The sequence below is a fragment of the Mytilus edulis genome, chromosome 8, assembly GCF_963676685.1.
Source record: "Mytilus edulis chromosome 8, xbMytEdul2.2, whole genome shotgun sequence".
In the NCBI taxonomy this organism is placed as follows: Eukaryota; Metazoa; Mollusca; class Bivalvia; order Mytilida; family Mytilidae; genus Mytilus; species Mytilus edulis.
The window spans coordinates 3,669,900-3,689,110 of record NC_092351.1 but is presented as its reverse complement, the minus strand read 5'-3'; the positions used below and the strand labels follow the sequence as shown (position 1 = coordinate 3,689,110).

Below are 19,211 nucleotides of genomic sequence, written 5' to 3'. Positions count from 1 at the left end.
GTTGACTGCGCTAACATTGTATTCTTAAAGTGTATTCGTGCTTCATACAAAATGGATTTCCGTCCGCGCTTACAAACAAAAAAAATGCACAAGACGCTTTCAATTTGAAGATATGAATCGAAAACTGATGAAACTGAAAGAAGACAGAAATTCAACGTCAAGTGCAACAAATACACCAAAAATAAAAACATGTAAGTTAATCTATTATATAAAACTTTAACGATATCTGATGTGACATATTAGGTTGTAATTGTATGGGTAATTGATGGAAGATTAAATTGAAATCGTTCCTCTATAAATCATTGATCCTCCAACGCCAATAGTAATTCTTTTAGCGCCCCGTATAAACTGACATGTTAAACCTTTCAAATATTATATGTCGTGGGTGTTAATGTGATAGATCATATTCAATTCAGATATTGATCACTTGCAAGACAATTTTACTTCATTAAACATTTATCATATGTTCATTATTTCATCCAATTATTCATTTTTTTCTGTCAAATTCGAGTAAATCAAATCAACTGAAATTTTAACATGTAATTCCCAGGAAACGATATCGGTTTAACAAGTTTAATGATATTTAAGTTGATTGTGATTGTAATCTTCGTTCATTCGTTTTAGTAGTCGTAGTTTATAATCTGATTAGTTCCTATGATTGTGTTTTCACATAAATACCACTCGTGCCGACACCATATCTCTGGAATACACCTCCATAATTGACATTTAAAAAGCACCAATTTACAAATAAACTCACATTAAGTCAAACGAACTTAAATGAAAGTTGTAAATGTTAGCTACAAAGATGAATTATTGATACATATTGTGGACCCAAAAATTACTTTTCGTACGTTTTTTTTTAATTATTTTCTTCAATTTTACATGCATGATTTACTTTTAAGGTCAGTTTCATAAATTTTCATAATCCGAACGCAGACTTGTAATGTCTCGTGTATTATCCCTACATCACATCGGAACATTTGCACTTCTACGACTTTATCCCATTGACAACGATATTTATCCGCTAATTTGTGCTTTGTTTTTGCGCCAATTGGTATTTCATTTTCGCCAAAATAAAATCTTTCATTTACGCCAATTGGTATTTCATTTGTGCCTAAAAAATCTTTCATTTGCGACAGTAACCATCTTTCCTGTGTGCCAGTAACCATATTTCATTTGCGCCAAACATAAAACCTTTTATTTGCGCCAGTATAACAGGTGTTACATATTTGTTGTTCGTTCATTTTTTGTACATAAATTAGGTTGTTAGTTTTCTCGTTTGAATTGTTTTACATTTGTCATTTCGGGGCCTTTTATAAGTGACAATGCTCATTGTTGAAAACTGTACGGTGACCTATAGTTGTTAATTTCTGTGTTATTTGGTCTCTTGTGGAGAGTTGTCTCATTGGTAATCATACCACATCTTCTTTTTTATAAATACAATTATTCATGCACATGCTTAGATTTTCATATTCAACTATTATCTCGAGTGGATAAATATCAGACTAAAAAGGATATTGTGGTAGATACTACATCTATTTGATAACTTTTTAAAGGTATTTATAGAAAATAATGGTTTTATTAGTGCTTTTCTAGGGGTTGGATCTACAAACAATTGTTAGATAAACAACGTAGTAGGATGTCATTTGGCTATCTCATTGATAAGATCTATAATGAAAAATATCAAGAAGTTGCTACATTGAAATTGATTCAACTATTTCATTATCTTAAGCAACTTCGGTACTCCAATGTTAGTCATTTAAAAGACAAGATTATCAGCTAGTTTTTCTTTAGTGACTGTCACGCATTTGCGTCAGAATGAAATTTGATATTCATTCCATCTGTCAAGCATTGATTAAAACGGATGTTTAAGAAGTGATAATTACAACTATTTCTAAATTATTAAGTTAGCAAAGTTGGAGTAACTTGATGCAAAACATGATCTAGTGGTGTATGCAAATCAGAGTGTTATTCTGTAAAATGAAAAGCGTAGCCAGCTTTACTCTTTCGACCGTTTTAAGATGATATTGCATCCCAAAATGGAGACTATTAAGTGCTCTTAGGTCGGGTTGTATTCTCTTTGACACATTCCCCTCTCCATTCTTAATTTTAAAGTAAGAAATACTACCTTAATTTCTTTTGTACCTATTGTACAATCCATAATTTTTTTTATGTGAAACTTGCATTTAAATGATACCACAAACCGCGTCTGCAAATGAGTGTGTTCCATTTTTTTACATCCTTAATTGGACTATTTGATTTAAAATCAGCTATATACGCATTCTAGTCTTTTATACAATGCTTAATTTATTCATTTTTACACACGACAGAGTCTTGATTAGAATAGTTCAAAAACTCATGGTTGAAACAATATAAAAATTGTATTTGTTTCCTTTTTTTGTGCACATTTTAATTCTGCACCTTGGTTTAGTAGCGTTGCTGGATGCTATTTTGGAAATCCCACAAAAACAGTATTCTCATTTGATATTATTATCAAATTGGACTGATTTAATATAAACGAACATATAATAGTGATAAATGTAAAGATGTCTTCCCTTTATATCTAGTAACAAATAACCGAGGACCACAGCATTGTAACAAAGAAAAACAAAATGAGAAATACACGATTCAAAAAAATAAACAGAATGTTGGTCCTGTTTTGGAAACTTTCCAACTGAGATGACCATAGTAATTATGACATACTACTATTCTAGTATGCTACATTGTTATTGTCATCATTCCAGCAGAGGGCAATACACCTACCTATTAACTTATCTTTATAGAAGATTGCTTATCATTGTATCATGTACTAATTGTACTATTAAGAATAATTATCATCTGATCACATAACTATGTATATGTATTAATAGAAAATCGTTATCTGGTCAAACATTTTACATATATTATTTAATTACTGATTCAAATTTCTTTTCAAATTCAGATTTTATGAATGAAGTTTTCTTCTTACCAGATGATAAGTTTATCTTTTGAGAAGTCTTGAATAGTATTGAGATACTAGATTAAGATATATATATATAACTTACAACAATTACAGCATAATGAATGAAATCGTATCAAAGCGTGCTCGAAGTTACTGAATGTTCGGTGACAAAGATAGATCATTATAAGTGATCTGTGCTGTTTACGGAACTTTTAACAACTCTTTTGGGGGATTCGTATGGAAACCATATCCAACATATCCTTTTTCCAATTGAATCATAAAGCCTCTACCTTCTCCCAATTCGACTCCGATTGTAGTACCCAACTATTAAGTTCGGTCTCGTCCTAAACATTTTTGAAATATTTGCCACTGGACCGATAACAAAAATTAAGACTGTCGATGATCACTTTCTTATGACAAAAAAAAACGTCCTTCGAACATGACAAAATATGTTTCAGTTAAAAATAAAGCATCTTGATGAAACATGAGAATATGTGGTATTATTGGCAATAGGACAACTCTCCACCAGACACGAAAAGACGTAGAAGTTAGCTATATAACGTGGTTTAAGTGAACTTTTTTAGCTGCTTTTCGAAGTTTCATAAACATAATGTTATATCTACTTTAGTCATTCTTTTTCGTGAACCACAATTGGGCTACTGGCAAAGTATTTGAACTTTACTAAGAGGATATCGACATACAGTTTTTGAATTGATTTGATGACATTTATGCAGAATTGATATATTTGCATTGATTTGCGTTCCCTGACCTGAAGGTGCAGTGTTTATAACCCATAGGTAAATCATATCAATCATCAGATTCCGTAATGATAGGGGATTGTTAACTTTGTTTTTATTACTTAGAGGATTTTATCTTGTATATAAACATCACATGGTGACAGTTGATGGAACCAGTGGGGTATCAAGAGATCTACACCCACTACTTACGCTTAATTAACAGACAGGGATAAAGAGGCTCATAATTCTTTTCATAATTAAAAAATGATATATAGTTTTTAAACGGACATCAATAGTTTTTAAGCGGATAATCATTCATTTTTTTTATATAATTATAGAAAAGATATATAGTTTTATAAGCGGATAAGTCTGAACTACATTCTTTAAAGGAAATTAAAAATTATCGAAAAATTGCCGTTTAATGCTTGGAAAAGAAACTGAAAATTGTGAAGTGATTATTTTCAGCTTGTAGCTTGCAATCATTAATTGGACAACTTCATGGACCAATATTAATTAAATGTGCCGTTTCTATGATATTGATTTCGCATTATGAAATTTGACCGCATATTTATATTTTGCTACAGTTTTCTTGTTTTATATTTAGAAATTGGGGATTTTTCAATTACTCCAGAGAATATTGAAGATCTGAAAAATTTTGTAAACAATTTAATGAGCTGTAAAAAGATCGTTGGGCTTGGATTAACACTTGTTTACGACAATAAAGTAATATTAGCAGATGGATTCGGGATGGCAAACATTGAGAAACGTATTCCAGTTGACAAACATTCTAAATTCGCAATAGGATCATTAACGAAAGCTTTTACAAGTACAGTCATTGCTAAAGTGCTCAGTGAAAATCCGAGGTAAGACATTCATTTTTATTTATTTATTTTTGGTCATGCAGCAGAAAAGCGCTTCGGACGCATGGAATTTATAACGTGGTGTTTTCATATTTTTTGTTTTGCTTAAAAAATAATTCCATACTTCAAAGTGCTATAGAATGCATAATATGTTTATCCATATTTTGTTTAATTCGATAACCATAATTTGAAAACTGACTTTGTATAAGCATCGATTTGAATACACATGGAGAGTTGTCTCAATGTCATTCATACTTCATCTTCTTTAATACATCTATGTACATTTTACATATCGTAAGTAAACCTATTGTTTCTTAACTAAACACATCTTGAAGGTCTTCAACCAAAGAAGACAAGCAACATTAGAGGGTTAATTGTCTAATGTAATTGATATTATGTTAATTTGCCGCATGAAAACAGCATAAACTTGTATGTTTTGAAAGACAATTGCTCTAATGTTTTGCTTATAATTGTTTTTTAATATTCCGTCAGACTCAATTTACACACCTTGTTATACAAATGTCAAACAAAAACTTCATTGTTATTAAAATTGTACATATATAACAGACAGGGAATCGTGTTGTTTACAGTTTTGTTGTAACGATTTCTAAAACAGACTATTCTATAATTATATATTTTTTTTATTTTTATCTATTGTTCATTCGAAGAACAGCAGCCTCATATTTATTGGTATAATAAACTATTGTTTTTTTTCTCTGTCTGTTTTAAAAAACGAAAATAGCAAATTAGCGATATTCAGCGTTTACTTTCATCAGAAGCGCTCAAACTTACATGAAAAAGTCAATGATGTATCAGTACTGGTATATTTAAGAGATTTAAGACCAGAAATGAACAGGATGGGCAAATACCTACGGGTCATTTTGCCTTGGAAGAAACAAACGTGTTACAAATATTGTTAGGAATAACATTCAGATTGCTGAGCTATGAAAAAAAATTTGAAAATAACGGTTTATAAATTTGGAATGTTCAAAGTGTTTTTTTTTATCTGAATCGCACTTCATCTGCTTTCGACCGTATTTTACCTTCTATGAGCAACATGACGGGTGTAATTAGTGGACCAGAAACGTATTTTACCTACTATGAGCAACATGACGGGTGTAATTAGTGGACCAGAAACGTATTTTACCTACTATGAGCAACATGACGGGTGTAATTAGTGGACCAGGAACGTATTTTACCTACTATGAGCAACATGACGGGTGTAATTAGTGGATCAGAAACGTATTTTACCTACTATGAGCAACATGACGGGTGTTATTAGTGGATCAGAAACGTATTTTTATAACTATGAGCAACATGACTGGTGTAATTAGTGGATCGGAAACGTATTTTTCCTACTATGAGCAACATGACGGGTGTTATTAGTGGATCAGAAACGTAATTTACCTACTATGAGCAACATGACGGGTGTAATTAGTGGATCAGAAACGTATTTTACCTACTATGAGCAACATGACGGGTGTAATTAGTGGATCAGAAACTTCTGATACAACCTGAGTATCGGTGTTGATTTAAGTAATGAGTTTGCCTTATTTTTCTAAATGATATAAGATTATAAATAAAGTTAGTTTTCTTTGTAGAGTTTTATGACAGATTGTTGCTTGTTCGTTCATTCTTAGACTTATAATTCTCAATTGCCATCTTGAAATCTTCTCCATTTTATTTGATATCAAGGAGTTATTGAAGACCTGTCAATGAAAGTCAATGCTTGAACGTTTGTGAAATGTTTTATGTTTATTGTCAATAGTATGTGTGTGTCAACCAAATAATCTCCAAGTTTGGTTCACTTGGATTAAGGGAAGAAAATTTTGAATGTCACCTAAAAAGTGACAATTTGTGGATTGTGACAAAAATGTTCCCAGCATGTTCTTTGCAATACGACATCAAGGATACCTGAATGAATTTTTGTAATGTATTGTTCGAGTTTAGCTAGAGTTGGGATTCTTCGAAAAGAAAATTGGATTCAAAATTATCATACCAAAAGGATGTTGCTGTATATTTGCACACTCAGAACATAGTGACATTGACGGCATGGTTCTTTCGGGCAGTTACTTTCCAGGTTGTTATATACCTAAGTTATCTTTTGGAATAGAAGTATAAATGATTCATAACAATCATTACCATCAGATGAAATACTTTGATAAAAAATGAGATGAGGTATGATTACCATTGAGACAGCTTACCTACGGAAGAGACTACGTCAAGAATGCTTATATCGTATGATCTACACTCTGCTTTCTGTTTTATCTGAAATCATTTGATCCTACAAGAGTATATAATTTTGTTTTGTTATTATTGTGGCTATGTTTTAGCCATCCCATCTGTAATATGATTTGATCGAATATTAAGGTGTGACGCTATTACTGCTTACATATAAATTCAAATGCGTAATTTCCACATGTAATGGTTCAAAGCTTTCACTCCTTCCAAAATAAATTCAGTGAAGTTTCACTTTTGATGTTAGCCGTTCTTAATTTAAAAAAAAAAACGTTAATATGGTTCGACAATGATATGATCTTCTTTTTGATACATAAAACAATAAAAAAAAATAGTCTGTGATGATCTGTGATGCATGATTTTCTATTATCAATTGCTTTTTTACTTTTAACTATCTTTCGGTAATTCCGAGTACTCTCAAATCATACTTTTGTGTTAATTTGACCTGTTGATACAATTTGTAATGCGTTTTGTTATTTTAAAAGTAAAATCACAAAAATACTGAACTCCGAGGAAAATTCAATACGGAAAGTCCCTAATCAAATGGCAAAATCATAAGCTCCAACACATCAAACGAATGAACAACAACTGTCATATTCCTGACTTGGTACAGGCATTTTCTTGACGACGGTGAAAAAGGTGGATTAAACCTTGTTTTATAGCTAGCTAAACCTCTCATTTGTATGGCAAACGTATAAAATTCCAGTATATTTACTAGTTCAACGATGTTTAAACAAACTTACAGACATAGTAGTTAAAAATGTCAAAAATAGGGACACAGCAGTCAACGGTGTGTTATTATCTTAATCACTATTAAACAAACAGATGTTTACTTATTTAGTGTTATATCTCGTCTCTCTATTTTTAAAATTTACCAGCTTTGATAAGTGATTGATATGCCTTTACATTTTCACTCCTGTTCTCGTACTATGAACAACAAAACTATTTATTTTGTAAAAAATATTTCAATTCTCCATTCTTCATTACTGTATACCTAACAACACTATTATTTTCTTTTACCTGTGTACATTATTCTATTTGGTGGCATTTTGTTCAAAGTTATGGTTGTATTTCTAAATTTGTTTAACATCTCAACCCCTTATTTTATTGATTTTGTATTAACATTGTGTCATAGATCAATTGTATTAGTTCAGTGTGTATTTACTTGTTTCTGTTAATATGTCTTTTGAATGAGGTAAGACATTTTGATTGATATTTTATAGTGCGTCTTTCTATGTTGTGATGTTAAACTATTGGTTTCGGAAAGGGTGAAGGTTGGTACCTATTAAAATGTGCAATCCCGCTGCATTTGTTTGCACCTGTCCTAAATCAGGAACCTGATGTTCAGTGGTTGTTGTTTGTTGATGTGGTTCAGAATTGTTATTAGTTTCCCATTCTTTTTATATAGATTATAACTTTGGTTTTCCTGTTTGAATGATTTTACACTAGTCATTTTGGGGCCCCTTTAACGCTTTTTGTTCGGTGTGAGCCAAGGCTCCGTGTTAAAGACAGTACTTTGACCTATAATGGCTTACTAATACAAATTGTGATTGGCACTAATTAATACCACGTCTTCTTATATCTATATAACCGTTTCAATTTTTATGTTTACATGAAAAATTCCACGAAAGGAATGGAACTGCAAACCTGATGAACACATATATACGAATTGACTTTTTGTCGCAACCCTTTCTGTGTGCCTTGTATACTCATCTGAAGGAAGTTAGTTCACTTCCATACTATTCGGACATTTTTACTGGATAAAGGATAAACAAATCAGATAATACTATATCTTTAAAAAAAAACATATATATTATTTTCAAATAGTTTTAGTTTCATTGGGTAAATTTATTATTGAATGTTATAGATTTCTTAAAAGTTATATAACTTTGTGATATGTCCAAGACAAAACCAAAAAATTTCTTCTTTAGATGCTCATGTAAAGTCAATAGATTAACCATTCCAAACTCCTCAAAACAAGAAGTCCGTAAAACCTGACAAAGTCAGATGATCGACTATATCAACCAACAGAATGATTGGAAAATGACTGTCGTATTCCTCACTTAATGCAGTCATTTTCTCAAGAAAATCATTGGTTAAACCTGGTTTCATAACCAGCTTAACCTCCCACCTGTACAACTAATGCTCATAGCTCCTGTTCATTCTTAATCTCTCTCTCTCTCATTATTTTCAACCTGGAATATCGGAGAAAAGATCATATAACAGACAAAATTGTCTTGAAACGAACATACTCATTATCAATTTTTTTCTCTGTTCAAAAGAATGATATTTAAAAGTATGAACACTCCTTCGGCAAACCAAATTGAATCTTGACTTCCTTCAAAACATCTTTATTTGACATTTATTGATAAAAAATATACCAGAAAAAAACAGACAAATGCTTCCTTTGAAAACCAATATTACCATTTTCATTTTCAAACTAATTTACTGATTAATTTTTCTTTTCTGGTTTCCTTGTAAGATAGTAATTGCCATGTTTAACGCGTCCGGATCTATTGGGGGCGATGTATCCATTCATAGAATTTATACTTTTTAGTATTAACTACAGCTCCATTCACAGTGTTGCATATTGTAACCGTAAAATAGATGTTTATATAGCTTTGAATTAAAAGTCGTCTCGTCGAAAGAATGATAATATTTTATGCGTCGCTGTTCCGATATAAAAGCCGTTTATCGTTTAAGTATGTGTTATATATGCAATGTTAATGAAAACTGGTTGTTTTTGGAGCAAATGTAAAAATGTTGCTTTGAAATATTTTTTTACAAATTTATTTAGATAAATAAAGAAGATAAATGAAAGATTGCTCTTTTTTCTGTCTATTGTTCTCATGTATGAACATTCAATATCTACCTTTATTCACTCATTCAATATCTACCTTTATTCACTCATTCAATATCTACCTTTATTCACTCATTCACAGTTCTCATATATGAACATTCAATATCTACCTTTATTCACTCATTCAATATCTACCTTTATTCACTCATTCACAGTTCTCATATATGAACATTCAATATCTACCTTTATTCACTCATTCACAGTTCTCATATATGAACATTCAATATCTACCTTTATTCACTCATTCACAGTTCTCATATAGGAACATTCAATATCTACCTTTATTCACTCATTCACAGTTCTCATATAGGAACATTCAATATCTACCTTTATTCACTCATTCACAGTTCTCATATATGAACATTCAATATCTACCTTTATTCACTCATTCACAGTTCTCATATATGAACATTCAATATCTACCTTTATTCACTCATTCACAGTTCTCATATATGAACATTCAATATCTACCTTTATTCACTCATTCACAGTTCTCATATATGAACATTCAATATCTACCTTTATTCACTCATTCACAGTTCTCATATAGGAACATTCAATATCTACCTTTATTCACTCATTCACAGTTCTCATATAGGAACATTCAATATCTACCTTTATTCACTCATTCACAGTTCTCATATAGGAACATTCAATATCTACCTTTATTCACTCATTCACAGTTCTCATATAGGAACATTCAATATCTACCTTTATTCACTCATTCACAGTTCTCATATATGAACATTCAATATCTACCTTTATTCACTCATTCACAGTTCTCATATAGGAACATTCAATATCTACCTTTATTCACTCATTCACAAATAAGTTAAATCATAAATTCAATGTACCGTTTTCTCATATGTTTGCTTTAGATGTTTGAATTTTAGTTGAATAATTAATTACTGTAAAGATTAAAGACATATCTGTTCTGTATAATTTTAAAGACATTTTATAAAATATTAAAGAGCTTACAAATATATATAATGCAATATGTATCGGTATTTAACATTTCAAACCTTTTTGTTTTAAAATACTTCTCTCCCGAAATAACGAATGTTCTCAACCTGTTTCTATTAAATCCCATTTAATGCGCGATTATTGACGCAAATCCCCAACAACGAAAACTATTCCAATAAAAATAAACAACAGTGTAAAGACCTAAAAGACCATAAGATTCATTGCAATTGAATACCATTAGACACACGAACAAGGCAATACAATGCCCCTTCAAAAAAGTGACGAAGACAAAAAATCAAGAAAAATTTTGTCAACTATAATCAGCTTAATACATCAAATGCATTTTACTGTGGAAATCAGCAAATCAACCAATGAACTCTACCATCACTATAAGAATAGCATGGTGTCTATAATACAAAGCATAACAATCCTAATCCAATAAACAGTGTTAATAATTACGGTGGCATTTACCCCTCTGATACACACCATTAATAAGTTGAAAAAAACAGGAACGAAAGATACCAGAGGGACAGTCAAACTCATAAATCGAAAATAAACTGACAACGTCATGGCTTAAAATGAAAAGGACAAACAGACAAACAATAGTACACATGACACAACATCGAAAACTAAAGAATAAACAACACGAACCCACCAAAAACTAGGAGTGATCTTAGGTGCTCCGGAAGGGTAAGCAGATCCTGCTCCACATGTGGCACCCGTCGTGTTGCTTATGAGATAACAAATCCGGTAATAGTCTAATTCGGTAGGTCACATTTATGAAAGGGAAGGGGATTGTAGTTACGACGTAAGGAACATATCCGATATCATTTGTGAAACGGTTATTCCATAATCGTCAACCAACTCGTTATGGCGTCCGTAAAATTTACGAAGAGATTATTTTAACTTCACTATTTGGAACACTTGATTTAATAGCTTCCCTGTGAGCAACAACCCTCTATCAAGACAATCATGATAGGAAATGATACCTGATACTTATCGATTCCGCCTACTGATGCACACCATTGATAAGTATATCTGATACTAATAGATTTCTAAAAGAGGTTAATGACTCGATTAAGGTTAAACTATAGATTGTATTTAATAGGAATTTAATGATCAGTATAATAAGTATTTTTATTTATTGGAGTTCGTGAAATGCCGTTTTACTAATTTTTATGTTTGTAAATTAGGATGTTTTGGCTAAGTGGTTTATCTTGATAGTCAAATTTACTATCAACTACAACACATTTTGTGTTGGCGTCTTCGTTAGATTTATTTGTAATTTTGTTTGATTTTTTTTGACAGTTGTGATGTATGTTTTCATAATTCTGGCTTCTGAATCCTAATTATTGTCACACTAACCTAAGATGTCTGTTTGTTAATATAGCTGTAGACAACTGACATACAAGTGGGAAGTTTAATGATTCATATTCAACGCAATGTTGACTGACGTACCCCATTTTTGATATTTTAACCTATTATGTCAGTTCGTTTTGTTCATAAATTGTGGTCAATATAATAAAATTGTATGCGACTGACATACAAAAGAGGGACGAAAGATACCAGAGGGACAGTCAAACTCATAAATCGAAAATAAACTGGTAACATAAACGTGAGAGGATAAGCTAGCTTTAAAACCAGGTCTAATCCACCATTTTGTACCTAAGAAAATACCTGTCAAGAATATTATAGTTGTTCACCATTCGTTTTATGTATTTCAGCCTTTGATTTTTGCTATTTGATTAGGGACTTTCTGTTTTTAAATTTTCCTCGGAGTTCATATTTTTATTTTATTTTTATTTTCAGTTATCTATTTAAGGAATGACTGTAATATTTTTTCTGTCTATGAAGAAATAACATAAAAACGTAGCGGGTTATTTAACAGTGTGCACCACCTTTTTTTTATGTTATTTCGAATAGACAGAAAAAATAGTACAGTCATTTCTTATAATTTAATTCTAAATTCCATTGTGAACCGTAGAAAACCATGAAAAAACGTTGATGACGTCACGGTCACATGACTAAATTATGTCTATGGGCTCATAACAAAATAACGTCAGCCAATCAGAAGACGCGTTACATCCAAAATTAAATTATTAAACCATGTTGCACCAACCATTTTCTTCGGCATACTTTTTTCCACTCATTCCATTCCTTGGTTTTGTCAGTTTTTATAGCCTTTCCCTTTGAGTTTTTTAGTTTCGTTAAATAAAGGCAACAGTAGTATACCGCTGTTCGAAACTCATAAATCGAGAGAGAGAAAAAACAAATCCGGGTTACAAACTAAAACTGAGGGAAACGCATCAAATATAAGAGGAGAACAACGACACAACAGAAACACAACATTAAAATGTAACACATACAGAAACGAACAATAATATAACAATGGCCATTTTCCTTACTTGGTACAGTTAAACTTTTGTATGTACACATTTATTTATTTTTGTTTTTTAACTTTTAGTAAATTTTTGGTCCTCACTGCTCTTCAACTTCGTACTTTATTTGGTCTTTTTAACATTATTGATTCGAGCGTCTCTGATGAGTTTTTTGTAGAAAAATGCGCGTCTGTCGAAAATACAAAATTCCAACAATCCTACAAAAAAGGGCCGTAAATCAAGAACAGTTCTATATACTTTCGATCAACTTTAGTCATAAGATTTTTAAGTAAAACGTAGGCCAAAGGATAAGATATTTAGTAATTAGTGAATATTGAAAGCGTACGAATCCTATAGACTGTCGTCCTTTGAAGTGTGTTTACATTTTATAACCTTCCGGAGCACTTAAGATTACCCCTGTTTTTGATGTTGTTTCTAGGCATTGTGTTGTCAGTTCATTTCAACGCATGAGTTTAAATGTCCCTTTAGGAATCTTTCGCCTCTCTTTTGCCAGCCTTAAATATATTTCTCACTTTTTAAACAACCATAATTTTAAAACTCTGGTAGATTGTGTATATTTCTTATTATCTTTGCAGCGCTATCCATCACTTTTCTTCCACTTACACATTGCAAATGTATATGGAAAAAATATATAAATTTATAACTATTTAATGTTATTTCAGATACAACTGGGATACACCAATAAAAGATATTTTGGGGAATGACTTTAGATTATTTGACGATGTCAGAACAGACAACATCAATCTTCGAGATCTCTTGGGACACAAAGTAGGAGTTCCCGGATACTTTGAACCTTTACTGGTTGGCTTTCCTGAAAATACATCCAGAGAAGAGTTCATTAAGTAAGATCTTCAACCTTATTTTTTATTTCAATACTACTTTAAGAGTATTTAATTGAAGCCTGTTAGGGCTATAGTATAAAAACAGAAAGTACGCACTTTGTTTTCGCTGTGGGGATAACCGGCTACCGTTATATATCAATACATGTATATGGAATATCAACGGTTCTTTTCATTATACTCAATAAGAATACATACTTGCTGTGGGAAAAGAATGAGTAAGTAAGGTAGAGGAAGGGAAATCAATTTAAATAGAGCGACAATGCAGAGTTCAAGGTAAAAAAGAAAAGATGTCCGTATTGTAAGAATAGACATTCTTACCAATATCAATGTGTATGTAGAGACAATCGGAGATATGTTAGGGATTTAGAATCTGGCATACGCGATCGAATGTAATTGAATGTAAGTCAGTCGGTTTAGACTCCTCCCAGCTTTGTGCCAAAGAGGACAGTGTTGAATAGTAGGTTGAGGAATATAAATATGTGCGTAAACATATCTAGCTGGTGAATTATTGATTGTTAACTATATCAAACGTTAAAAGAAGGTCAATATTAAAAAAAAGAAGATGTGGTATGATTGCCAATGAGACAGCTCTCCACAAGAGACCAAATGACAAATTAACAGCTAAAAGTCACCGTACGGCCTTCAACAATTAGCAAAGCCCATAGCGCATAGTCAACTATTACAGTCCTCGAAATGACAATGTAAAACAATTCAAACGAGAAAACTAACGGCTTAATTTATGTACAAAAAATTAACGAAACACAAATATGTAACACATAAACAAACGACAACCACTGAATTACAGGGTCCTGACTTGGGACAGGCACATACATACCATGGCGGAAATAAACATGTTAGCGGGATCCCAACTCTTCCCCTAACCTGGGACAGTGGTGTTACCGTACAACATAAGAACGAAGTATAAAAATCAGTTGAAAAAGGCTTTACTAATCAGATGGATAAAAATACAAATATAACAAATACATGTGGACGTGGATAACCGGCTTCCGTAATACTTCACTATCTGTATATGAATTATCAACAGTTCTTTTCATTATACTCAATATAAATACATACTTTGGTGTGGGAATTGATAAACTAAAACTCTCAAAACCTAACTATGAAAGAAAGAAGAATTAAGCGTGGGAATGAAAAAAATCACTTTAAAAAGAGCGACAATGCAGAGGCAACTGAAATAGGTAAAAAAGAAAAGATATGCATAATATGAGAATAGAAAACTTTGTTCTTAACAATATCAATGTGTATGCAGGGACAATCGGAAATGTGTTAGGGATTTAAATCTCCTAATCGAATCTAATTGAATTTAGGTCAGTCCGATTTAATTATTTGCATCTTTGTGCCAAAGAGGATAGCTAGTGTTTAATAGTAAGTTGAGGTAAACAACAAATGTGCTAAAACAAAACTAGCTGGTGAATTATTGGCAGTTAACTTAATCAAGCGTTAAAAGAAGGTCAATGGCAAGATAGCTTGTACAGCAATGTATAAACATTTGAAATTATATTACAATACATCTTTTACACTACATAAATGAAAGATAAAGGCAAACGAAATAAACTGCTGTTCGAAATTTATAAATCGATTGGGAAAAAACCAATCCGGGCTACAAACTAAAACTGAGGAAACACGTCAGCTATAAGAGGAGAACAACGCAACAGAAACATTAAAATGCAATGTTACATTACATGAAGGGTATTGAGAGCCGTTCTGTATAGAAATATCATCACTATGTAACATTGACTATTAATACTATTTTTTCAGAAATATACAGTATCAACCGCCAGTAGCACCAATCAGAACGAAGTTTATATACAGCAATTACTTCTATGCTCTTGCTGGTTATGTGGCAGAGAAAATAACAGGACGTTCGTGGGAGCATCTTGTCCAGGAATATTTGTTTAACCCATTATGTATGAAAAATAGTGGGTTTGTTGATCACATTTCCTCGTTTCATGAATTTGCCTTAGGATATTCGTACATAAAGGAGACTCCTGTTAAATTAAAAGAAGAGTTATTATAGTAAGTGTTATCAATGTATAACAACTATTAGAGTTGCATGAACAGCAAAACACGTCGTCAATCTGTGTCAATATCAAGAAGACGATCAAGGAGGGCGAAATATACCAGAGGGACAGCCAAACTCAAAGATCGAAAAATAAACTGGCAATGCGATGGCTAAGAAAGAAAACAAAACAGATAAATAATACTACATACGACACAACATAGAAAACTATGAGACAGATCTTTTTTCTGTAGCATCCCTAATTTTAAGTTTACCGGGATATATTTTATGCAAGACCTCTCTGATATATGGTTTATTGAGTGATAGGATAGCATCACATATACCCGTGTGAACGTGAGATGTGCTTCAAATTTTGTTTTGTTTTTTTAATTTGAGTAAGACGGACGACTTCAAACCAGAAGGATTCTGAAATAGCAATGTTGTCTGCATTGTGATTTATTTATTTATGCAGTGCATCATCACCTTCAGAGCCAAATTGGTCTCTATATTTTATTTATCATACTGGTTATGTTGTTTTACTTATCATTCGACATTATTCTATTCGATCCCACCGGTTCTATATTTGTTTTTATCTTTAATGTGTTATATTTTAGTACTTCATCACCCTCGGGTCCAGCAGGTTCTATATATTCCACCCCAAAAGACATGGGAGAATGGATTTTGTTGCATCTTAATACAGGCAAGGATTCAAGTGGACATAATCTAGTGGACAATGCAACATTAAAAGAAACATATCGGGGTCAGATGGCAACTCCATTATTTGGCAACTTGTATAAACCCAGATTCCCAATATCTGATGCTGTTATCTCTTACAATATGGGGTGGTTATCATCAGTGTACCGAGGTATGATTCAATTATGTTTACATTTATAGAACATACAACTAAAGATTAATATCTGAATGTAATGTTTATTCTTTTTTTCAGCTAAGATTATATTGTTTCAAGAATACTAATTAGTTTTTCTACTGAGTGCGAAAATATTGTTAATACACTTCCCGGATAGGTGGAATCCCCGAAACTCGATTGTAATTACAGTACAAACGTATGGTAACGATTTTCATGTCTACAAAACGAGTTTTGAAACCACTATCATCAAGTTCACTCAATGCTCTGCGAGTTTTGTTATTCCATTTATACCTAAGCTTGAAATTGGAACAAACATAATCATTTAACTCAGGTCAGTACTGAGCATAAACTAATGATGCATAAGCTCCTATGTGGACAGTACACCAAGGTACCATCTAAGGACCCAGCAGGACTACCGAATCAATGATTAAAACATATCCGTCCGATTTTTCGCGATTATACTCACGTTCCTTAAATTCACCACACCTGGTACGCTCGCGACAAAAAGTTCAAAAGAAAAAACCAAATACAAAATAAATACAAGTATATGAAATTCAAAAGGCTAAAGCAAATATTGCCTGATTGAGTTTTTTATTTGATAATTTATTAATTTCAATTCAGGTTACAAAAGACTGTGGCACTCTGGTGGTATTGTTGGTTATTCGTCACTCCTTTGGTTGTTTCCAGATAAGAAAGTTGGCATATATGCTTCAATGACTGGTTCCAAATCTAACGGGAACAGTGACGCAATCAAAACAATATTGAGTAGGTCTGCTGATATGTTGCTGGGTCTTGATCCCTGGTTAAATGATACAACAGCGTGTTCATACCCAGAACCTTGGATTAAGAAGAATCCCGTTGAATATCCACTTGACGAAATGATACCCGAACCTCTCTGGAACATTTCAACACAACAAGATGATTACGTAGGATTTTACTGCAACCCAGCTTTCGGCATGATGAAAATACAAAAACAAAACTCGCAATTAATTCTGCGATATGGGAGATTCGGTAAGATGAAACTGTACCCTATAACTGAGACATCATTTGATATACGATATATAGAAGCACTGTGGTTTGTTACAAATTCGGATGACAATGTCACACCTGTTCGTATTACCTTCAGTTCAGATTTTGACTCTTTGTTGTACCCCATTGATAGAACGTATAGAAATACTACTTTTAGTAGAAGCTGCAATGTTAACGTCGATAGCTCAAACCTTCAGGGAAATGGTGGCAATATTATGCATTATATTCACGATACAGGGAGCTACCTCAAATCGTATCTACTTATGTTAAATCTGTTTCTAATCTTATTTATACAATGGCATTAAATATATTTATATATATGAATAAACTGTATTATTTTAGTTCTCTAAAATGCTTAGTTTGCTGATCTACAAACACTTTGTACATGCTACTTTTTGGACCTTCAAATACAAAAAAAAAGAAAACATAATTAATCAGTACTGATCAGTTGTATTTTGCTTTCGGGATCTTTTAATGAATAACAAGCAACATGTATTATATATGTTATACTGACGTCAGTATGACGACAGCCAATGAATAAATCACCAAATTGATACAAAGGAGTCACACTTGTCACTCATTCCAATTCCTCATTGTGCAATATGAACGTATGATACTGGTATCTATTAAGTCACCATTTATATTCAGGATAAAAGATTTGCAAAGCCAAATGAAAAGTGAAACAACTGATATTAAAAAAAAAGCGTAACAGAAACACTTTAACAGGCAAATATAAAAAAGAAGATGTGGTATGATTGCCAATGAGACAACTATCCACAAAAGACCAAAAAGACTATTTCAGAATGGTTTATACAGTGTCCATTACATCAGTATGTGACAGGGATATTGGGGTTCTTGTACCCTTATCTAAACGTTTTGGAAAGTCCCTTTTCAAATGACTAAATCGAAAGTTCAAACACATCAAAGAAATGTCATATTCCTGATTGGTACAGGCATTTCCTTATGTAGACAATATATGATTAAAACAAGTTTAATGGCGGGTTAATAGCAAACTAAACCTCTTACGTGTATGACAGTAGCAGAACATTACATTATATTAACAATAATGTGTGAACAAAACGAACAGATATAAAACGTACGAATGTCACAAATAGGGGTACAGCAGTGAACAGTGTAATAATCTGAACCACTTACCCTCCCACTTGTATGTCAGTTGTCTACAGTTCCGTTATATTAACAAACAGTCATGATAGGTTAGTGTGACAATAATTAGGTCTCAGCAGCACATTTGTGTAACAATTCATCACAACTGTCTAAAAAATTCAAACAAACTTACAAAGAAATCTAACAAAGACGCCAACACAAAATGTGTTATAGTTAATAGTAATTTTTTCTACAAAAGAAAATGCCTGAACCAAGGCACGAATGCTACAGTTGTTATCCATTCGTTTGATGTCTTTGGACTTTTGCAATTTGATTAAAGACTTTCCGTA

At 32.2% G+C, this 19,211-nt stretch overlaps 1 protein-coding gene across 1 annotated transcript; it reads left to right on the top strand.

Moving 5' to 3' along the window:
* Positions 1-3,567: 3,567 nt before the first annotated feature.
* Positions 3,568-18,098, top strand: LOC139484625 (uncharacterized). Its single transcript, XM_071268445.1, has 5 exons — positions 3,568-4,541; positions 13,661-13,840; positions 15,620-15,877; positions 16,475-16,725; positions 17,350-18,098. The coding sequence occupies exons 1-5, from the start codon at positions 4,228-4,230 to the stop codon at positions 18,060-18,062; spliced, it is 1,716 nt and encodes a 571-aa protein (XP_071124546.1). The 5' UTR covers positions 3,568-4,227; the 3' UTR covers positions 18,063-18,098.
* Positions 18,099-19,211: the final 1,113 nt, after the last annotated feature.

Coding starts and splice junctions, on each gene's coding strand:
- LOC139484625 (XM_071268445.1), top strand. CDS start 4,228: ATGAAATTTGACCGCATATTTATATTTTGCTACAGTTTTCTTGTTTTA. Junction 13,841..15,619: donor TCCAGAGAAGAGTTCATTAA/GTAAGATCTTCA, acceptor CTATTTTTTCAG/AAATATACAGTATCAACCGC. Junction 16,726..17,349: donor GTTATCATCAGTGTACCGAG/GTATGATTCAAT, acceptor ATTTCAATTCAG/GTTACAAAAGACTGTGGCAC.